This window comes from Staurois parvus, unplaced genomic scaffold, assembly GCF_062004578.1.
Source record: "Staurois parvus isolate SC_StPar_1 unplaced genomic scaffold, SC_StPar_1.0 ptg000449l, whole genome shotgun sequence".
Classification (NCBI taxonomy): domain Eukaryota; kingdom Metazoa; phylum Chordata; class Amphibia; order Anura; family Ranidae; genus Staurois; species Staurois parvus.
In genome coordinates, this window is record NW_028318245.1 from 2203437 (window position 1) to 2223695 (window position 20259).

A 20259-nucleotide genomic window follows, 5' to 3' on the forward strand; every position below is an offset into this window, starting at 1 on the left:
CCCAGACACATCCATCGGATTGCCAGACAGGGAAGTGTGATTGGTCATCCCAGAGAACACGTCTCCTCTGCTCTAGAGTCCAGTGGCGGCGTGCTTTACACCATGGCATCCGACGCTTTGCATTGCACTTGGTGATGGAAGGCTTGGATGCAGCTGCTCAGCCATGGAAACCCATTCCATGAAGCTCTCTATGCACTGTTGTTGGGCTCATCTGAAGGCCACACCAAGTTTGGAGGTTTTTAGCTATTGACTCTGCAGACAGTTGGCGACTTCTGCGCACTGTGCGCTTCAGTATGCACTGACCCCGTCCTGTCATGTGACGTGGCCTACCACTTGGTGGCTGAGTGGCTGTTGTTCCCAGTTGCTTCCACTTTGTTATAATCCCACTAACAGTTGAGCGTGGAATATTTAGTAGCCAGGAAATGTCACGGATGGACTTATTGCACAGGTGACCACCTATCAAGGGACCGCGCTTGGAGTCACTGAGCTCCTGAATCACCTGATTTGGAGGGCGGGGCCAATACTTCGGGCAATCTAGTGTATATACAGAATCATTGTGATTTCTTCCCACACAGCTCACCTCAGCTCCGGGCCCCTATGGTAGACATTTTTTTCCAACTCATACAACTTCGTCCATGGTCTGGGCCCAATCAATATCCCCTCTACAGGCTGTTGACATCTGAGGGCTGCCCATCATATACCGAAGGGCCACATTCCCATCCCCCAACCTTTCAACCATTTGGAAAATGGGGGTCACACTTGCGGCCCTCCAGCTGTTGCCAAACTACAAGTCCCATGAGGCATTGCATGATTGACAGTTACAAGCGTGACTCCCAAAGGCAGGGGCATGATGGGACTTGTAGTTTCGCAGCAGCTGGAAACTACAGCTGTTGGTTTTAATTGGCCCTAGCCTTTGATTGCGAGTTGGGGACCTTAGATTGTAAACTCCTGAGGGCAGGGACCAATGTGACCGTTTTTTTTTTTTGTGTGTGTTGTATTGAACGGCTTGTTTTGTTGTATGCTGACATCTAGTGAAAATATCCAGCCATTACAACTTGTTTACTACATGATTTTAGTTTCTCCCTCTGTCCTCCCCTTTTTTTTTTGCGCTGGTTAGTTCAGCTCTAGCTAGACGCGTCCCTTTTTTTTCATGTTCGCTCGGTCAGTGTTAGTACGTCACACAGACAGGGGTCAGGAAACTCATTGAGAGTATAAGGTGAGGAGCCGATGACTGGTTCTCTGGATAAAAGTACTTTATTCATAAAGGGTAGTGTGCAAGTTACAGTTTCGGTTAAAAAAAAATATAAACCTTATTCATAGTCATGAAAACATTTCCCGCACTCTTAACATCAGCAGGGTCTGTGGATTTTCCGGTGTGTAACAAGGCTTCGTTTCTGACGGAGACATTTCCCACACTCTGAGCTTTAATAGGAATATGAAGTTTCTGATTTTTACGAAGTTCTTCTATCAGAGCAAAACATTTCCCACAGTCTGAACATGAATAAGGATGCTACTTTGTGTGAATTTTCTGGTACTTAAGCCGACTTCTTTTATTAATGAAACATTTCCCACACTCTAAGCATTAATAATACCTGTGTGAATTTTCTGATTTTTAAGAAGTTCTTCTATCAGCGCAAAACATTTCCCGAACTCTGAACATGAATAAGGACTCTACTTTCTGTGAATTCTCTGGTGCTTGAGAAGACTTCATTTATGAAACATCTCCTGCTCTTTGAGCATTAATAGTAATATTCACTTGTGTGAATTTTCAGACTTTTAAGACGTTCCTATATCAGAGCAAAACATTTCCCGCACTCTGAACATGAATAAGGATGCTACTTTGTGTGAATTCTCTGGTGCTTGAGAAGACTTCTTTTATTAGTGAACCATTTCCCGCACTCTGAGCATTAATAGTAATATTTACCTGTGTAAATTTTCTGATTTTTAAGAAGTACTTCTATCAGAGCCAAACATTTCCCGCACTCTGAACATGAATGAGGACGCTACTTTGTGTGAATTCTCTGGTGCTTGAGAAGACTTCACTAGTGAAACATTTCCTGCTCTCTGAGCATTAATAGTAATATTCACCTGTGTGAATTTTCAGATTTTTAAGAATTTCTTCTATCAGAGCAAAACATTTCCCGCACTCTGAACATGAAAAAGGACGCTACTTTGTGTGAATTCTCTGGTGCTTGAGAAGACTTCTTTTATTAGTGAAACTTTTCTCGCACTCTGAACATGAATAGGGACGCTCCCCCGTGTGAGTTCTCTGGTGTCTGAGAAGGTTTGACTGCTGAGTGAAACATTTCCCGCACTCTGGGCATGAATAAGGATGCTCTCCGGTGTGAATTCTCTGGTGTATATTTAAGTGTTGTTTCATAGAGAAACATTTCCCGCAATCCGAACATGAAAACGGGCGCACACCCGTGTGAATTCTCTGGTGGGTAAGTAAGATTTGTTTGAGAATAAAACGTTTCCCGCACTCTGAACACGAGTAAGGCTTGTCACCTGTGTGAATTCTCTGGTGCACAAGAAGGCCTTCTCTCTGACTGAAACATTTCCCACACTCTGAACACTGATAGGGACGCTCACCCGTGTGAACTTTCTGATGTTTCTGAAGTTCTTCTATCCGACTGAAACGTTTCCCGCACTCCGAACACGAAAAGGGACGCTCGCCCGTGTGAATCCTCAGATGAATAAGGAGGTTGTTTTTCTGACTGAAACTTTTCCCGCACTCCGAACATAAATAAGGGGGCTTGCCCATGTGATATTTCTGGTGTGTAAGAAGGTGTGACTCCTTAGCGAAACGTATCCCACACTTTGAGCATGAATAAGGACGCTCCTCGCTGTGAGTCACCTGATGTTTAAGAAGCTCTTTGTTTTGAGTGAAGGATTTCCCGCACACCGAACATGACAATGAACTCTCTCCTCTGGGATTGGACGGATCTGCTGACCTCTCCGTACCGTGGGATCTTGGTTGAGGATCTGGAGGTACAGTCTGGGATCTATCAGAAGACTCCTCGGGATTGGACGGATCTGCTGACCTCTCCGTACCGTGGGATCTTGGTTGAGGATCTGGAGTTACAGTCTGGGATCTATCAGAAGACTCCTCAGGATTGGATGGATCTGTTGGTTTCTCCGTACCGTGGGATCTTGGTTGAAGAATTGAAGGTACAGTCTGGGATCTATCAGAGGATTCCCGAGGATTGGACGGATCTGATGGTCTCTCCGTACCGTGGGATCTTGGTTGAGGATCTGGAGTCAAAGTCTTGGATCTATCAGAGGATTCCCGAGGATTGGACAGATCTGATGGTCTCTCCGTACCGTGGGATCTTGGTTGAGGATCTGGAGTCAAAGTCTTGGATTTATCAGAGGATTCCCGAGGATTGGACAGATCTGATGGTCTCTCCGTACGGTGGGATCTTGGTTGAGGATCTGGAGTCAAAGTCTTGGATCTATCAGAGGATTCCCGAGGATTGGACAGATCTGTTGACCTCTCCATACCATGGGATCTTGGTTGAGGATCTGGAGTCAAAGTCTTGGATCTATTAGAGGAATCCTGAGGATTGGAGGGATCAGCTGATTTCTGCGTACATTGAACAATGAAACTGACTCCTGGTGGGGGTTCTGCGTCATCGCTCTCATGGGTGTGATGTCCCGGGAGCAAAACAGGGCGACCCATGGAGATGTTCCTGGCATAGCGTCCACCTGTGGGAATATGATTTTGAAATACATTAGAAGTCATGTTGGGCTGAATGTTCGACCATTTACGTGTTCGCTGAACACACGAACGATACGGGCGTTCGGTGGGCTGTTCGCCCTCCGCGCCACACATTGTGATTGGTCAAAGCAATGCCCCTGACCACTCCTGATCGTAGAACTCACGCCGGATTTCAGTAACTGAGCCGTATCTTCCCACATACTCGTGGTAAAATACCGCTCGGTATATTGTTCGTGGTCGAAGTTCACGGTCATACATTCTGTAGGTTCGGATGTTCGACCGCGAACTGAACAGAGGGGGATATTCGGCCCATCACTAATCAGAAGTATTCTTTATGGCCCTGGCCAGATCTCTGACTGTGCTGGACTTAGCCCAATTCTGGTTGAAAACCTTGCCAGTGGACTTCAACTCCTGCGGCACCCCCGCCACTCTGTCCTGTTGAACCCGGAGGACTGTCGCCCCCCCTGTTGTCCCATATTGCCATCCTGAGAACCCTACTGAATCGCTGTGTGTTATGTTGTTCTGTGGACTAGCTGCCTGATCGTCTGTAACCCCGCAAAACCCCCCAATAAACGCCTGCACGTCGGGTTCTGTGCAATCTGCTCTTTCTCTGCACTCCTAGTTCTTCACACTGTCCATCAACTTCTGGGTCACATCCTGAATGATGGCAGCCCATTCTTGCCTAATCAATGCTTGGAGGCTGTCCAAATTTGTGGGTTTTTTGGGGGCGTGTTGAGGATCGACCACAAGTTCTCAATGGGATGAAGGTCTGGGGAGTTTCCTGGCCATGGACCCAAAGTTTCGATGTTTTGTTCTCCAGGCCTTTTGCCTTCTGGCAAGGTGCTTCATCATGCTGGAAGAGGCGTTGTTCCTCACCAAATTGTTCTTGGATGGTTGGGAGAAGTTGCCTGGATAGTTGGGAGAAGTTGCTTGGATGTTTGGGAGAAGTTGCCTGGATGTTTGGGAGAAGTTGCCTGGATGGTTGGGAGAAGTTACCTGGATGGTTGGAGAAGTTGCCTGTATGGTTGGGAGAAGTTGCCTGGATAGATGGGAGAAGTTGCCTGGATGGTTGGGAGAAGTTACCTGGATGGTTGGGAGAATTTGCCCGGATGGTTGGGAGAAGTTGCCCGGATGGATGGGAGAAGTTGCCCGGATGGCTGGGAGAAGTTGCCCGGATGGTTGGGAGAAGTTGCTTGGATGGTTGGGAGAAGTTGCTTGGATGGTTGGGAGAAGTTGCCCGGATGGTTGGGAGAAGTTGCTTGGATGGTTGGGAGAAGTTGCCTGGATGGTTGGGAGAAGTTGCTTGGATGGTTGAGAGAAGTTGCCCGGATGGATGGGAGAAGTTGCCCGGATGGTTGGGAGAAGTTGCCCGGATGGTTGGGAAAAGTTGCCCGGATGGTTGGGAGAAGTTGCCCGGATGGATGGGAGAAAGTGCCCGGATGGCTGGGAGAAGTTGCCTGGATGGTTGGGAGAAGTTACCTGGATGGTTGGAGAAGTTGCCTGGATAGATGGGAGAAGTTGCCTGGATGGTTGGGAGAAGTTGCCTGGATAGATGGGAGAAGTTGCCTGGATGGTTGGGAGAAGTTACCTGGATGGTTGGGAGAAGTTGCCTGGATAGATGGGAGAAGTTGCCTGGATGGTTGGGAGAAGTTACCTGGATGGTTGGGAGAAGTTGCCCAGATGGTTGGGAGAAGTTGCCCGGATGGATGGGAGAAGTTGCCCGGCTGGCTGGGAGAAGTTGCCCGGATGGTTGGGAGAAGTTGCCCGGATGGTTGGGAAAAGTTGCCCGGATGGATGGGAGAAGTTGCCCGGATGGTTGGGAGAAGTTGCCCGGATGGTTGGGAGAAGTTGCTTGGATGGTTGGGAGAAGTTGCCCGGATGGTTGGGAGAAGTTGCCCGGATGGTTGGGAGAAGTTGCCCGGATGGTTGGGAGAAGTTGCCCGGATGGTTGGGAGAAGTTGCTTGGATGGTTGGGAGAAGTTGCCCGGATGGTTGGGAGAAGTTGCCCGGATGGTTGGGAGAAGTTGCTTGGATGGTTGGGAGAAGTTGCTTGGATGGTTGGGAGAAGTTGCTTGGATGGTTGGGATGTTTTTGGACCATTCTTTATTCATGGATGTGTTCTTAGGCAGAGCCCACTCCCTTGGCTGAGAAGCGACCCCACACATGAATGGTCACAGGATCCTTTACTGTTGGCATGATGGATGACTGATGGTAACGTTCACCATTTTTTCTCCAGACAAGGTTTTTTCAAATAATCGGAAAGGGGATTCACCAAAGAAAATGACTTCCCCCCCCAGTCTTCAGCAGTCCAATCCCTGGACCTTTTTCAGAATACCAGTCCGCCCCTGATGTTTTTCCAGCCTCTTTGCTGCCCTTCTTGACACCAGGTCATCCTCCAAAAGTCTTCTCCTCACTATGCGTGCCAATGCATCACACCTGCTTGCTGCCATTCCTGAGCAAGCTCTACACTGGTGGAGCCCCGATCTTGCAGCTGAATCAACTTTAGGCACTTGCTGGACTTTCTTGGGCGCCCTGAAGCCTTCTTCATAACAACTGAACCTATCTCCTTGAAGTTCTTGATGATCCGATAAATGGTTGGTTTACGTGCAATCTTAGTAGCAGCAATATACTCGCCTGTGAATCCCTTTTTGTGCAAAGCAATGATGATGGCATGTGTTTTCTTGCAGGTAACCATGGTTAACAGAAGCAGAACAATGATTTCAAGCACCACCCTACTTTTAAAGCTTCTAGTCTGTTATTCTAACTCAGTCAGCATGACAAAACGACCTCCAGCCTTGTCCTCGTCAACACTGACACCTGTGTTAGTAAAAATCGAGGCAGCAGACTTTGTTAAAATTAGTATTTGTGTCATTCTCAAAACTGTATACCTTACATTTAGAAATCATACTAAGTGTGACAAGTTAAAGCGGCAGTAAACTGCCAGAAAAGAAAAAAAAAACAACAAAGGGCCCATATTTTATACTCATAGAAGTTACATGAAAAGTCAGCTGTTTCTGCATTTATTGTTTATTACTTACTTGTGTCGATATAAAGCGAAGGTTCCTCCTGTTCACTTTTCATTGTCATCTCCTCCATAGACTGTTGATCTCCACTCACCAAGGTCTCTTCTTCTTCCTCTTTAACCTGAATGTTGATGTCTTTCAGTTCATCCTAAACCCCAAAGATGATGGAATACATTTGTAAAAAGGAAAAAGTTAAATAGTGCAATGCCATCTCATTGGTCAGAATACATTTTGAAGTCTGCATGCTACAGTCCCACCTACCTGATGATGGTGAGGGATGGTGTGACCTTCCTGCGTGGAATCCCGGGAATACAGAGGATGGGGACATCTCTCTGGTAGGTTCCCATGACTGGATCCACCTACCTGATGGTGAGGGATGGTGTGACCTTCCTGTGTGGAATCCCGGGAATACAGAGGAGGTGGACATCTCTCTGGTGGGTTTCCATTATTGGATCCATCTACTTGATGATGGTGAGGGAAGGTGTGGCCTTCCTGTGTGGAATCCCGGGAATACAGAGGATGGGGACATCTCTCTGGTGGGTTCCCATTACTGGATCCATCTACCTGATGGTGAGGGATGGTGTGACCTTCCTGTGTGGAATCCCGGGAAAACAGAGGAGGTGAACATCTCTCTGGTAGGTTCCCATGACTGGATCCACCTACCTGATGGTGAGGGATGGTGTGACCTTCCCGTGTGGAATCCCGGGAATACAGAGGAGGTGGACATCTCTCTGGTGGGTTTCCATTATTGGATCCATCTACCTGATGATGGTGAGGGAAGGTGTGCCCTTCCCGTGTGGAATCCCGGGAATACAGAGGATGGGGACATCTCTCTGGTGGGTTCCCATTACTGGATCCACCTACCTGATGATGGTGAAGGATGGTGTGACCTTCCTGTGTGGAATCCTGGGAATGCAGAGGATGGGGACATCTCTCTGGTGGGTTCCCATTACTGAATCCATCTATCTGATGATGGTGATGGATGGTGTGACCTTCCTGTGTGGAATCCTGGAAATACAGAGGATAGGGACATCTCTCTGGTGGGTTCCCATTACTGGATCCACCTACCTGATGTTGGTGAAGGATGGTGTGACCTTCCTGTGTGGAATCCTGGGAATACAGAGGATGGGGACATCTCTCTGGTGGGTTCCCATTACTGGACCCATCTACCTGATGATGGTGAGGGATGGTGTGACCTTCCTGTGTGGAATCCCAGGAATACAGAGGACGAGGATATCTCTCTGGTGGGTTCCCATTACTGGATCCATCTACCTGATGATGGTGAGGGAAAGTGTGACCTTCCTGTGTGGAATCCCGGGAATACAGAGGACGGGGACATCTCTCTGGTGGGTTTCCATTACTGGACCCATCTACCTGATGATGGTGAAGGATGGTGTGACCTTCCTGTGTGGAATCCCGGGAATAAAGAGGATAGGGACATCTCTCTGGTGGGTTCCCATTACTGGATCCATCTACCTGATGATGGTGAGGGATGGTGTGATCTTCCTGTGTGGAATCCCAGGAATACAGAGGACAGGGACATCTCTCTGGTGGGTTTCCATTACTGGGTCCACCTACCTGATGATGGTGAAGGATGGTGTGATATTCCTGTTTGGAATCCCAGGAATACAGAGGATGGGGACATCTCTCTGGTGGGTTCCCGTTACTGGATCCATCTACCTGATGATGGTGATGGAAGTTGTGACCTTCCTGTGTGGAATCCCGGAGATACAGAGGATGGGGACATCTCTCTGGTGGGTTCCCATTACTGGATCCACGTACCTGATGATGGTGAAGGATGGTGTGACCTTCCTGTGTGGAATCCCGGGAATACAGAGGACGGGGACATCTCTCTGGTGGGTTCCCATGACTGGATCCATCTGTAGGAAACACACACACTGACTGAATACATTGTTTCAGAATTTCAGTTTTTTTGAGTGAACTGTACGGACATTTGTCTGCTTTTTACCCCTGTAAACACATACTTTATACTCCTAAAATGTCAACGGTTTTGGCATTTATTGTTTATGACTTACTTTTGTGCATTTGTGGAGAAGATTCCTCTGGTTTAGTTTCCATAATCATCTCCCCCTCCTCCATAGACTGCTGATCTCCACTCAACAACATCTCTTCCTCTTCTTCTTCCTCTTTAATCTCAATGTTGAGGTCTTCCAGTTCTTCACCCTGAACCCCAAAGATAATAGAACGCATTTGTGACAGAGGAGCCATGGGTCACATGGAAGAATGTCATCTCAGAGCCTAAAATGTATTTTGTTGTCATCCATTGAGGGACACAGGAACAGCAGAAATCATAAACAATGGGTTATGCAGCCGCCTTCAGGGAAGGGACACTAGTAAAACAAAAGTTAAGCCAGCCCACTGTCTAACCCCCACCTCCAACTGTCATGTTTGTGAGTGTCCTTGGAGGTCGGATGCTCTCTCTTCACATTTCTACAGAAAAATCTGTATTTCTTACTGGTTTTCTTGTGACAGACCCAACCGGAACGGGGGCTTTTGGAGGGGACTGTAGGCTAGCCTTTTGCCTACTGACCATGGGCCCTGGCATCTGGGTGCGCTCTATTCCCAGAGTCTGTGTGTTTCAGGGATATATGGACTATGACGGACTGCCTGTCACCCTTGATTGGGTGATTCCATCAGAGATCTGCTTCCTCGGTGCTGGAACACAGGACCAAGGTGTTATAGCCAGCATTGCACCCACGATTAGATGATACTGGCTTAGATGCAACTTGATCTCCTTTATTGAACAGAAATACAGGTTTTCAGAAATAAGGGCAGTCCCCACATGAACAACAGAAAAAAAATTACACATTGGGAAAAACATCCCGCACTTATTTGGTAATGAGGTACAACTCACACTAGACTAATCCCATCATGTATGAACCTCCGGAGGACTAGCCAACAGACAGAAACAATAGATGACTCAATTACCAATGGGAGAAAGACACAGGAAACACATCACACCTTAACTGCTTAAGGACCGCCCTATGGAAGATATACTGCTACAGGGCAGCAACTGTGCGCAGAATCACGTGTATATACCTGATTTTGCATTTCCAGGTAGGGGGCTTGTGTGCGTCCTACACACGCTGCCATTCATGGCTGCAGATGTCAATCACCAGGTCCCGGCCTGTAATTACCCGTCGGTACCCAGTGATTACTGAGCATCTCTGACGGGGAGGACTGTTTTGTTTACCAACAGTCCTCCCTGTCAACTCGGGCGCACTGCACAGCACAGCCATCCAGAGCAGTGTAATTACAGTGAAGTACACAGACCCCGCCCACTAGTAAAACACGCCCAGCACACAGTTAATTCTTTGATCGCCCCTCATGTTAACCCAAACCTGCCCAGTGCCATTAGTACAGTGTCATGGCTTTTTATTAGCACTAATCTCTGTATTGGTGTCACTGGAGATGTCAGTCCCACCCCCCCCCCAGTTTCAGAATGCCCACCGCAGTCCCGCTAAATTTCCAAAAAATTTACGATCACTCAAATTCGATGCCAATTCACAGCCAATGCTGTGGCCCGCAAATGGTGCGAAATTCGAATGAAAATTATTAGTTATGATTTTCGAAAGAGAATACTTTTAGAATTTGACTCATGTATGGCCCTTTCTTGGCCCAATAATTTCTTGCTTGCTAAACTGAGGCACAACAAGTGAAGTGAGGGTTAATCGTTTTTGCTTGCCAGTGCCAGAGGCAGCTGCATAGCCCAGTTGTTTATGATTTCTACTGTTCCTGTGTCCCTCAATGGTCTTCCAGTAAAAGATATTAGGGTGAGTACAAAAATCCTAGTTTTTATGTCTACAGGCTCAGTCCCACCTACCTGATGATGGTGAGGGATGGTGTGACCTTCCTGTATGGAATCCCTGGAATACAGAGGACGGGGACATCTCTCTGGTTTGTCTTTTTCCATTGCGTTCTAAACAGGACACTATTCTCTGTGAACAAATAATAAACTGAGAAGTATTTACACTAGAGCAGTGGTTCTCAACCTTCCTAATGCTGTGACCCTTTAATACAGTTCCTCATGTTGTGGTGATCCCAACCATAAAATTATTTTCGTTGCTACTTCATAACTGTAATTTTGCAGTGGGAGGAATAGTGCCACGTCATTGGTGTCAGTGGGAGGAATAGTGTCCCATCACTGATGTCAATGGGAGGAATAGTGTCCCATCATTGGTATCAGTGGTAGGAATAGTGCCCCATCATTGGTGTCAGTGGGAGGAATAGTGCCCCATCGTTGGTATCAGTGGGAGGAATAGTGCCCCATCGTTGGTGTCAGTGGGAGGAATAGTGCCCCATCATTGGTGTCAGTGGGAGGAATAGTGCCCCATCGTTGGTGTCAGTGGGGGAGGAATAGTGCCCCATCATTGGTGTCAGTGGGAGAGGAATAGTGCCCCATCGTTGGTGTCAGTGGGGGAGGAATAGTGCCCCATCGTTGGTGTCAGTGGGGGGAGGAATATCGCCCCATCGTTGGTGTCAGTGGGGGGAGGAATAGCGCCCCATCGTTGGTGTCAGTGGGGGAGGAATAGTGCCCCATCGTTGGTGTCAGTGGGGGGAGGAATATCGCCCCATCGTTGGTGTCAGTGGGGGGAGGAATAGCGCCCCATCGTTGGTGTCAGTGGGGGGAGGAATATCGCCCCATCGTTGGTGTCAGTGGGGGGAGGAATAGCGCCCCATCGTTGGTGTCAGTGGGGAAGGAATAGTGCCACGTCATTGGTGTCAGTGGGAGGAATAGTGTCCCCTCACTGATGTCAATGGGAGGAATAGTGTCCCATCATTGGTATCAGTGGTAGGAATAGTGCCCCATCATTGGTAAAAGTGGGAGGAATAGTGCCCCATCATTGGTGTCAGTGGGAGGAATAGTGCCCCATCATTGGTATCAGTGGTAGGAATAGTGCCCCATCATTGGTGTCAGTGGGAGGAATAGTGCCCCATCGTTGGTGTCAGTGGGAGGAATAGTGCCCCATCGTTGGTGTCAGTGGGAGGAATAGTGCCCCATCATTGGTGTCAGTGGGAGGAATAGTGCCCCATCGTTGGTGTCAGTGGGGGAGGAATAGTGCCCCATCATTGGTGTCAGTGGGAGGAATAGTGCCCCATCGTTGGTGTCAGTGGGGGAGGAATAGTGCCCCATCGTTGGTGTCAGTGGGGGGAGGAATATCGCCCCATCGTTGGTGTCAGTGGGGGGAGGAATAGCGCCCCATCGTTGGTGTCAGTGAAGGGAGGAATATCGCCCCATCGTTGGTGTCAGTGGGGGGAGGAATAGCGCCCCATCGTTGGTGTCAGTGGGGAAGGAATAGTGCCACGTCATTGGTGTCAGTGGGAGGAATAGTGTCCCATCACTGATGTCAATGGGAGGAATAGTGTCCCATCATTGGTATCAGTGGTAGGAATAGTGCCCCATCATTGGTGTCAGTGGGAGGAATAGTGCCCCATCATTGGTGTCAGTGGGAGGAATAGTGCCCCATCATTGGTATCAGTGGTAGGAATAGTGCCCCATCATTGGTGTCAGTGGGAGGAATAGTGCCCCATCGTTGGTGTCAGTGGGGGAGGAATATCGCCCCATCGTTGGTGTCAGTGGGGGGAGGAATATCGCCCCATAGTTGGTGTCAGTGGGGGGAGGAATATCGCCCCATCGTTGGTGTCAGTGGGGGGAGGAATAGCGCCCCATCGTTGGTGTCAGTGGGGGGAGGAATAGTGCCCCATCGTTGGTGTCAGTGGGGGGAGGAATAGCGCCCCATCGTTGGTGTCAGTGGGGGGAGGAATAGCGCCCCATCGTTGGTGTCAGTGGGGGGAGGAATAGCGCCCCATCGTTGGTGTCAGTGGGGGGAGGAATATCGCCCCATCGTTAGTGTCAGTGGGGGGAGGAATAGCGCCCCATCGTTGGTGTCAGTGGGGGAGGAATAGTGCCCCATCGTTGGTGTCAGTGGGGGAGGAATAGTGCCCCATCATTGCTGTCAGTGGGAGGAATAGTGCCCCATAGTTGGTGTCAGTGGGAGGAATAGTGCCCCATCGTTGGTGTCAGTGGGAGGAATAGTGCCCCATCGTTGGTGTCAGTGGGAGGAATAGTGCCCCATCGTTGGTGTCAGTGGGAGGAATAGTGCCCCATCGTTGGTGTCAGTGGGAGGAATAGTGCTCCATCGTTGGTGTCAGTGGGGGAGGAATAGTGCCCCATCGTTGGTGTCAGTGGGGGGAGGAATAGTGCCCCATCGTTGGTGTCAGTGGGGGGAGGAATAGTGCCCCATCGTTGGTGTCAGTGGGGGAGGAATAGTGCCCCATCGTTGGTGTCAGTGGGGGGAGGAATAGTGCCCCATCGTTGGTGTCAGTGGCGGGAGGAATAGTGCCCCATCGTTGGTGTCAGTGGGGGGAGGAATAGTGCCCAATCGTTGGTGTCAGTGGGGAGAGGAATAGTGCCCCATCGTTGGTGTCAGTGGGGGGAGGAATAGTGCCCCATCGTTGGTGTCAGTGGGGGGAGGAATAGTGCCCCATCGTTGGTGTCAGTGGGGGGAGGAATAGTGCCCCATCGTTGGTGTCAGTGGGGGGAGGAATAGTGCCCCATCGTTGGTGTCAGTAGAGGGAGGAATAGTGTTCCATCGTTGGTGTCATTTGGGGGAGGAATCGTGCCTCATCGTTGGTGTCAGTGGGGGGAGGAATAGTGCCCCATCGTTGGTGTCAGTGGGAGGAATAGTGCCCCATCATTGGTATTAGTGACACCAATGATGGGGCACTATTCCTCCCACTGACACCAATGATACTTACCTTGCTGACCCCTGCTCCAGCCTGGGCTCGCTCGCTCCCTCCCTCTCCCATGGTACAGACACTTACCGGTCAGCTGTCTTCTGTCTCCGGCCGCTCTCCTCCTCTTCACTCGCTCGATCTTCACGGTGCCGCTCGGCTCCTCCTCTCAAAGCTCCACCTCCTCGCCTGTGATTGGCCGCCTGTGTGCCTATCCTGAGCTACAGTTCCGACGGCCAATCACCAGCGAGGATTGATCCCGGGGGTGTGTCCAGATGACAGGGGCGGCATGTCATTCCGCCCACACCTGGAGACGGATAGAGGAGCGGTGTCTCGGTTCCTAAGACCATCGGAAATATGCGTTTTCCGATGGTCTTAGGCAACCCCTGTGAAAGGGTTGTTCGACCCCCAAAGGGGTCGCGACCCACAGGTTGAGAACCGCTGCACTAGAGGCTCTGGATGGATGGTTGGATAAATGGTTGTATATTTAGGACGTATCCGGTCTATAAACCAGAGGCTCTGGATGGACGGTTGGAAAAATGGTTCTATATTTAGGACGTATCCGGTCTGTAAACCAGAGGCTCTGGATGGACGGTTGGATAAATGGTTCTACATTTAGGACGTATCCGGTCTATAAACCAGAGGCTCTGGATGGACGGTTGGATAAATGGTTCTACATTTAGGACGTATCCGGTCTATAAACCAGAGGCTCTGGATGGACGGTTGGATAAATGGCTCTATATTTAGGACGTATCCGGTCTATAAACCAGAGGCCCTGGATGGACGGTTGGATAAATGGTTCTATATTTAGGACATATCCGGTCTATAAACCAGAGGCCCTGGATGGACGGTTGGATAAATGGTTCTATATTTAGGACGTATCCGGTCTATAAACCAGAGGCTCTGGATGGACGGTTGGATAAATGGTTCTATATTTAGGACGTATCCGGTCTATAAACCAGAGGCTCTGGATGGACGGTTGGATAAATGGTTCTATATTTAGGACGTATCCGGTCTATAAACCAGAGGCTCTGGATGGACGGTTGGATAAATGGTTCTATATTTAGGACGCATCCGGTCTATAAACCAGAGGCTCTGGATGGACGGTTGGATAAATGGCTCTATATTTAGGATGTATCCGGTCTATAAACCATAAAAGACGTCACGGTGACTATGAAGGAAGAAGACGGACATGACGGGGGGGGGTTACTGGATGTAAATATAAAATAAGATCCTATTACCTCCTCTGCTGCCAGTTCCAGCAATGTCTCCTCTCTACTGCCTTACTATTGACCATTCACCCGGAACTTCCTGTCTGTGTCCTACATAGTTTCCTGTGTAGATCCGACTTTGTTTCCTGTCTTTTCCTAACATTACTTTCTGAGACCTCGTATCATCTCCGTACGTTTTTCACTGATATTAAGTGAGATCATTGCCCAGTGAAGAGTATATAAACATCAGCCTCCGGTTGTTTTTGTTTTTTTTTTTGCATATAAAACCACAATAATAGACAAAAGAACGTGATGAAAATAAGTATTTCATATTTAAATAAAAAATAAATAAATCTAAAAGGAGAAATACCATGAATTAAACAACACAAATAAAATGTTTTGTAAAAATGTATATATACAGTTTATATATATACATTATATATATATATATATATATATATATATATATATATATATATATAAAACATTTTTTTTTAACAAAACCTTTAATCATTGTTCTTCAATGTTATAGTTGATTTACATATACAGTTTACATTTCTTGGTTCTTCTACAAAACCTTTAATCTTTCTTCAATTTTAGAGTTGATTTATATATACAATTTATATAGAATTAAAACATCTTTTACAAAACCTTTCATTGTTGTTCTTCAGTTCTATAGTTGTTTTTTTTATGCAGTTTATATATAATTAAAAAACAAAAATCCTTTTATCGTTTTTAAATTTTATAGTTGATATATATATATATATTTATTTTCTTTTACTTTTCTAAAAATATCTTTACAAAACCTTTAATCGCCGTTCTTCAATATATATATATACATATATATATATTATTTTTTTTTCTAAAAATATTTTTACAAAACGTTTAACCGCCTTTCTTCAATATATACATATATATATATATATATATATATATATATATATATATATATATATTTGTACAAAACCTTTAGTCCTTGTTTAGTTTTATAGTTGATTTATATATACACGTTAATTTATTTTTTTACAAAACCTTTAATGCTTGTTCTTCAGTTTTATACTTGATTTTCAATTATTCTACCACTGGGCAAAACAAACAAAAACAAGCATACCTTTTTGTCTATTGATACCACAGAAAATAAAATAGTTTTGCCCAATATTAATAATAAATGCTAGTTTAAAAAAAAAAATAAAAAAAAAAGTATGTTTTGTTTTTTAAAATTTATAATGACAAAGGTATTGCCAAATAAACAGGTTTATATTGAAAATGTAAAAATTCCCCTGGTTCACAATGGGCATATACATACAAGAGCTAAAGAGGTTAAAGAAAATTAAAGTATTTTATTGGATTGATAACATTTATGTAAAAATAATATTTAGAACTTTACCTTTTATAGCAGCCTTTCTCAACCTTTTTAATATAGAGGAACTCCTGAAGTAATTTTCATGCCTCTGGAAACCCCCTGCTAAATTATTACATCTCTCGGTAAGTCAGTCGGTTGTAAATAAATAGCAATAAATAAAAGAATAAAGAGTGTAGTGTATCTAGCAGATTTGACACCCAGGGCACATTGTTTTGTTTTTGTTTTTTTTAACATAGCCCTGCTCTATGAGAAAAAAATAGTTTCAGTAACATTAATAATGGACAGAAAAGATACACCAGGGGTGAAAACTGTATTGCCCCTGACATTGGTGGTTATTGTAAAAGTTTCTTATCATAATGGTAGTTGGTGTAGTGGTCTCATACGTTGGTAGCCAGTGGGAGAACCTATATTAATGGCCATTGGGAGAAGGACCGCCTATATAAATGGCCTATGGGAGAAGGACCGCCTATATAAATGGCCAATGGGAGAAGGACCACTTATATTAATGGCCAATGGGAGAAGGACCACTTATATTAACGGTTAATGGGAGAAGGACCACTTATATTAATGGCCAATCGGAGAAGGACCACTTATATTATTGGCCAATGGAAGAAGGTCCGCTTTTATTATTGGCCAATGGGGGAAAGTCCGCCTATATAAATGGCCAGTGGGAGAAGGACCTCTTATATTTAATGGTCAGTGGGAGAAGGACCACTATATTAATGACCAGTGGGAGAAGGACCACCTATATAAATGACCAGTGGGAGAAGGACCGCCTATATAAATGGCCAATGGGAGAAGGACTGCTTATATTAGTGGCCAATGGGAGAAGAACACTCTTACATTGCTGACCACTGGGAAACCTGCCTCCCTCACACATGAAATGGAACAAATAATAATGGCCAGAAAAGAAACACCAATGGTGAAAATTGTAGTGCCCCTGCATCAGTGGTCAGTGAAAAAGTGCCTTCTCATATTGGTAGTAGTTGTAGTGGTCCCATCGATTGGTGGCCAATAGGAGAAGGACCACTTATATTATTGGCCAGTGGGAGAAGGACTGCCTATATAAATGGCCAATGGAAGAAGGACCACTTATGTTAATGGCCAGTGGGAGAAGGACCACTTACATTATTGGTTAGTGTGAGAAGGACCACTTATATTAATGGACAATGGGAGAAGGACCACCTATATTATTGGCCAATGGGAGAAAGACCACTTATATTAATGGCCAGTGGGAGAAGAACAGCTTATATTAATGGTCAGTGGGAGAAGGACCATATATATTAATGGCCAATGGGATAAGAACGACTTATATTAATGGGCAATGGTGTCAGGAATAGACTCAGCACTGGTGGTGGGACTCACCTGCCGTGTGGGCTGCAGTACCAGGGCTGACCAGCGGGTGCTCTCAGCAGCCAGAAGCTGACTCCTGCAATCAGCCAACACCTGGGGCTGAGTGCAGGAGGTGTATTTAAGGAATGGCCAGACCTGCAGTCAGTGCCTTGGTGTATGTTTCCAATGAGCCCCTGTACCTGGTATCCTGTGTGCCTTCCTAGTTGCTGACCCTGCTTTGATCCTGACCTCTGCTGACCGTCTCCTGTTGAACCCCTGGCTTGCCTGACCATCCTTCTGCCTGATCCTCTGTACCGCGCTGCCGTGAGTTACTGAACCCGCGCCCTGGGGAATCCTGTTCTGTGGGTCACTAGAGATCCCGCCGGGCGGTGCCTGACAGCACCTAACGGCCCGCCTGACCATTCCACCTCTCCAGCCCTGACTACGCCTGTGTTCCTGAAGCCTGCTACTTCCCTGTGTCAGTCCACACATTTCTGGTCACACCCGGATCCCTGACATTACACCAAGGCCATTCCTGACCAGAAGTGGCTGCACAGGGAAGCCATCTTGGCTTGTTGCTGGGAAGGATGGATCTTGATGAGGTTGTGTATTTATCTCTGTTAGTCTTTGATGACAGAGATTATGCCTATCAGACTCTGAAGGAGTATACCAGGGATCAGCTGCTAGAATGCATACAGATCGCTCATCTCCTAGTAGATCAGGGCACGGAGTTCTCTGAGGTGCAACCATTGATTCAGGTTTGTGTAGAGCTGGCTTCATCTGGTACCCCTGAAAGCAGGGATGACTTTTTGCAGCCATTTAGTACAGACCAAGTAGAGTCACTGGTGTGGTTATTGGAGGATGATCCGGATTGCTTCTTGCAGCATTATTCAGCATGTTCACCACAGGTGCTAATGGATTGTATAAACGCAGTGCAGTCTTTGGTCAGACAGGCTTTGTGTAAGCTGAGTGTTGTTCAACCAATACTACAGTCCTGGTCAGACTTGTTACACCCAGCCTCAGTCAGCTTGCAACAAACCAGTCCTGCTTCTCATCATTACTCTGCTCAAAGCTCTATTCCTGCATCCCCGACAGCACCCCCAATGACAGCCCAGTATACCCTGCTATCTACCACATGTCAGTACCCTGTTCCCACACGCTGCACCTATCCTGCCTTTAACCCTGTAAAGAAGCCCTCTGTAGCAACTGCTCCCTCCTTTGTTCCATCCCCCAGCTCTTCTCTGCCTTCAGCTGCTCTATCCGTTTACAGACCTGTGTTTACTTACAGTGCTCCAGTAACTAAAACCAGGAAAAGGCGAAAATTCTTTCCAACCAGTACAATCCTGCCAGTATCCAAATCGGTCAGCCTGCCATCTGAGAACCTGCCTTCTGTCGTTCAGCCTGGTGCCCCGGCACCCGCAATTCAGCCTGATGCCTGATGACCCAGTGTACGCTTCCCGGCCTGATGTTCCTACCCAGCCTGATGTTCCGATCCAGCCTGATGCCTCGGTGCCCGTGGTCGAGCTTGGTGACTCGATGGCCGCTGTCGAGCTTGGCTGACCCGGTGCCCGCTGCCCAGCCTGACATGCCTCTGCCCGCTGCCCAGCCTGACGTGCCTCTGCCTGCTTTCCAGCCTGACGTGCCTCTGTCTACTGCACAGCCCGATGTGCCTCTGTCCGCTGCGCATCCCGACGTGCCTCTGTCCGCTGCGCAGCCTGTTGTGCCAGCCCCTGATGTCCAGCTAAACTGGCCAATAACTGATTCCCAGCCTGCTCCTGGAGATCCTGTGTCCAGCGACCTGCCTTCCTGGGTTCCCCTACATAAAGAGAAGTCTGCCAGCAGGAAACCCCGCCAGCCGGTTGACTCCGGCAGTAAGATATCCAGCCAGTTACCTGACCCGGGCGGTGGAACATTTTGCCCACTAAGGACTGTTTGGAGCATCCTGAGGCCGCTCCTTGAGGGGGGGGGGGGGTACTGTCAGGAATGGACTCAGCACTGGTGGTGGGACTCACCTGCCGTGTGGGCTGCAGTACCAGGGCTGACCAGGGGCTCTGGTGAAAAGGCAGACTGGGGCTTAGACTCCGCGCCCTGGGAAATCCTGTTCTGTGGGTCACTAGAGATCCCGCCGGGCGGTGCCTGACAGCACCTAACGGCCCGCCTGACCATTCCACCTCTCCAGCCCTGACTACGCCTGTGTTCCTGAAGCCTGCTACTTCTCTGTGTCAGTACACACATTTCTGGTCACACCCGGATCCCTGACAAATGGGAAAAGGACCACTTATATTAATGGTCAGTGGGAGAAGGACCACTTATATTAATGGGCAATGGGAGAAGGACCACTTATATTAATGGGCAATGGGAGAAGGACCACTTATATTAATGGCCAATGGGAGAAGGACCACTTATATTAATGGTAAGTGGGAGAAGGGCCACATATATTAATGGCCAATGGGAGAAAGACCGCTTACATTAATGGCCAGTGGGAGAAGGACAGCTTATATTAATGGTAAGTAGAAGGACCACATATATTAATGGTAAGTAGAAGGACCACATATATTAATGGCCAATGGGAGAAGGACCGCTTATATCAATGGTCAATGGGAGAAGGACCGCTTATATTAATGGCCAATTGGAGAAGAACCACTTATATTAATAGCCAATGGGAGAAGGACCACTTATATTAAAGGTAAGTAGGAGAAGGACCACATATATTAATGGCCAATTGGAGAAGAACCACTTATATTAATAGCCAATGGGAGAAGGACCACTTATATTAAAGGTAAGTAGGAGAAGGACCACGTATATTTATGGCCAGTGGGAGAAGGACCGCTTATATTAATGGTAAGTAGAAGG

General features: G+C 47.4%; 1 protein-coding gene across 1 annotated transcript; it reads right to left on the bottom strand.

Moving 5' to 3' along the window:
- Positions 1-1235: 1235 nt before the first annotated feature.
- On the bottom strand, positions 1236-13471 carry LOC149453287 (uncharacterized). Its single transcript, XM_089688374.1, has 5 exons — positions 10589-13471; positions 8781-8928; positions 8527-8624; positions 6760-6892; positions 1236-3708 (listed from the first exon to the last, which is right to left on the bottom strand). Exons 1-5 carry the CDS (start codon positions 10676-10678, stop codon positions 2168-2170), a joined length of 2010 nt encoding a protein of 669 aa, XP_089544500.1. The 5' UTR covers positions 10679-13471; the 3' UTR covers positions 1236-2167.
- Between the last annotated feature and the right edge of the window lie 6788 nt (positions 13472-20259).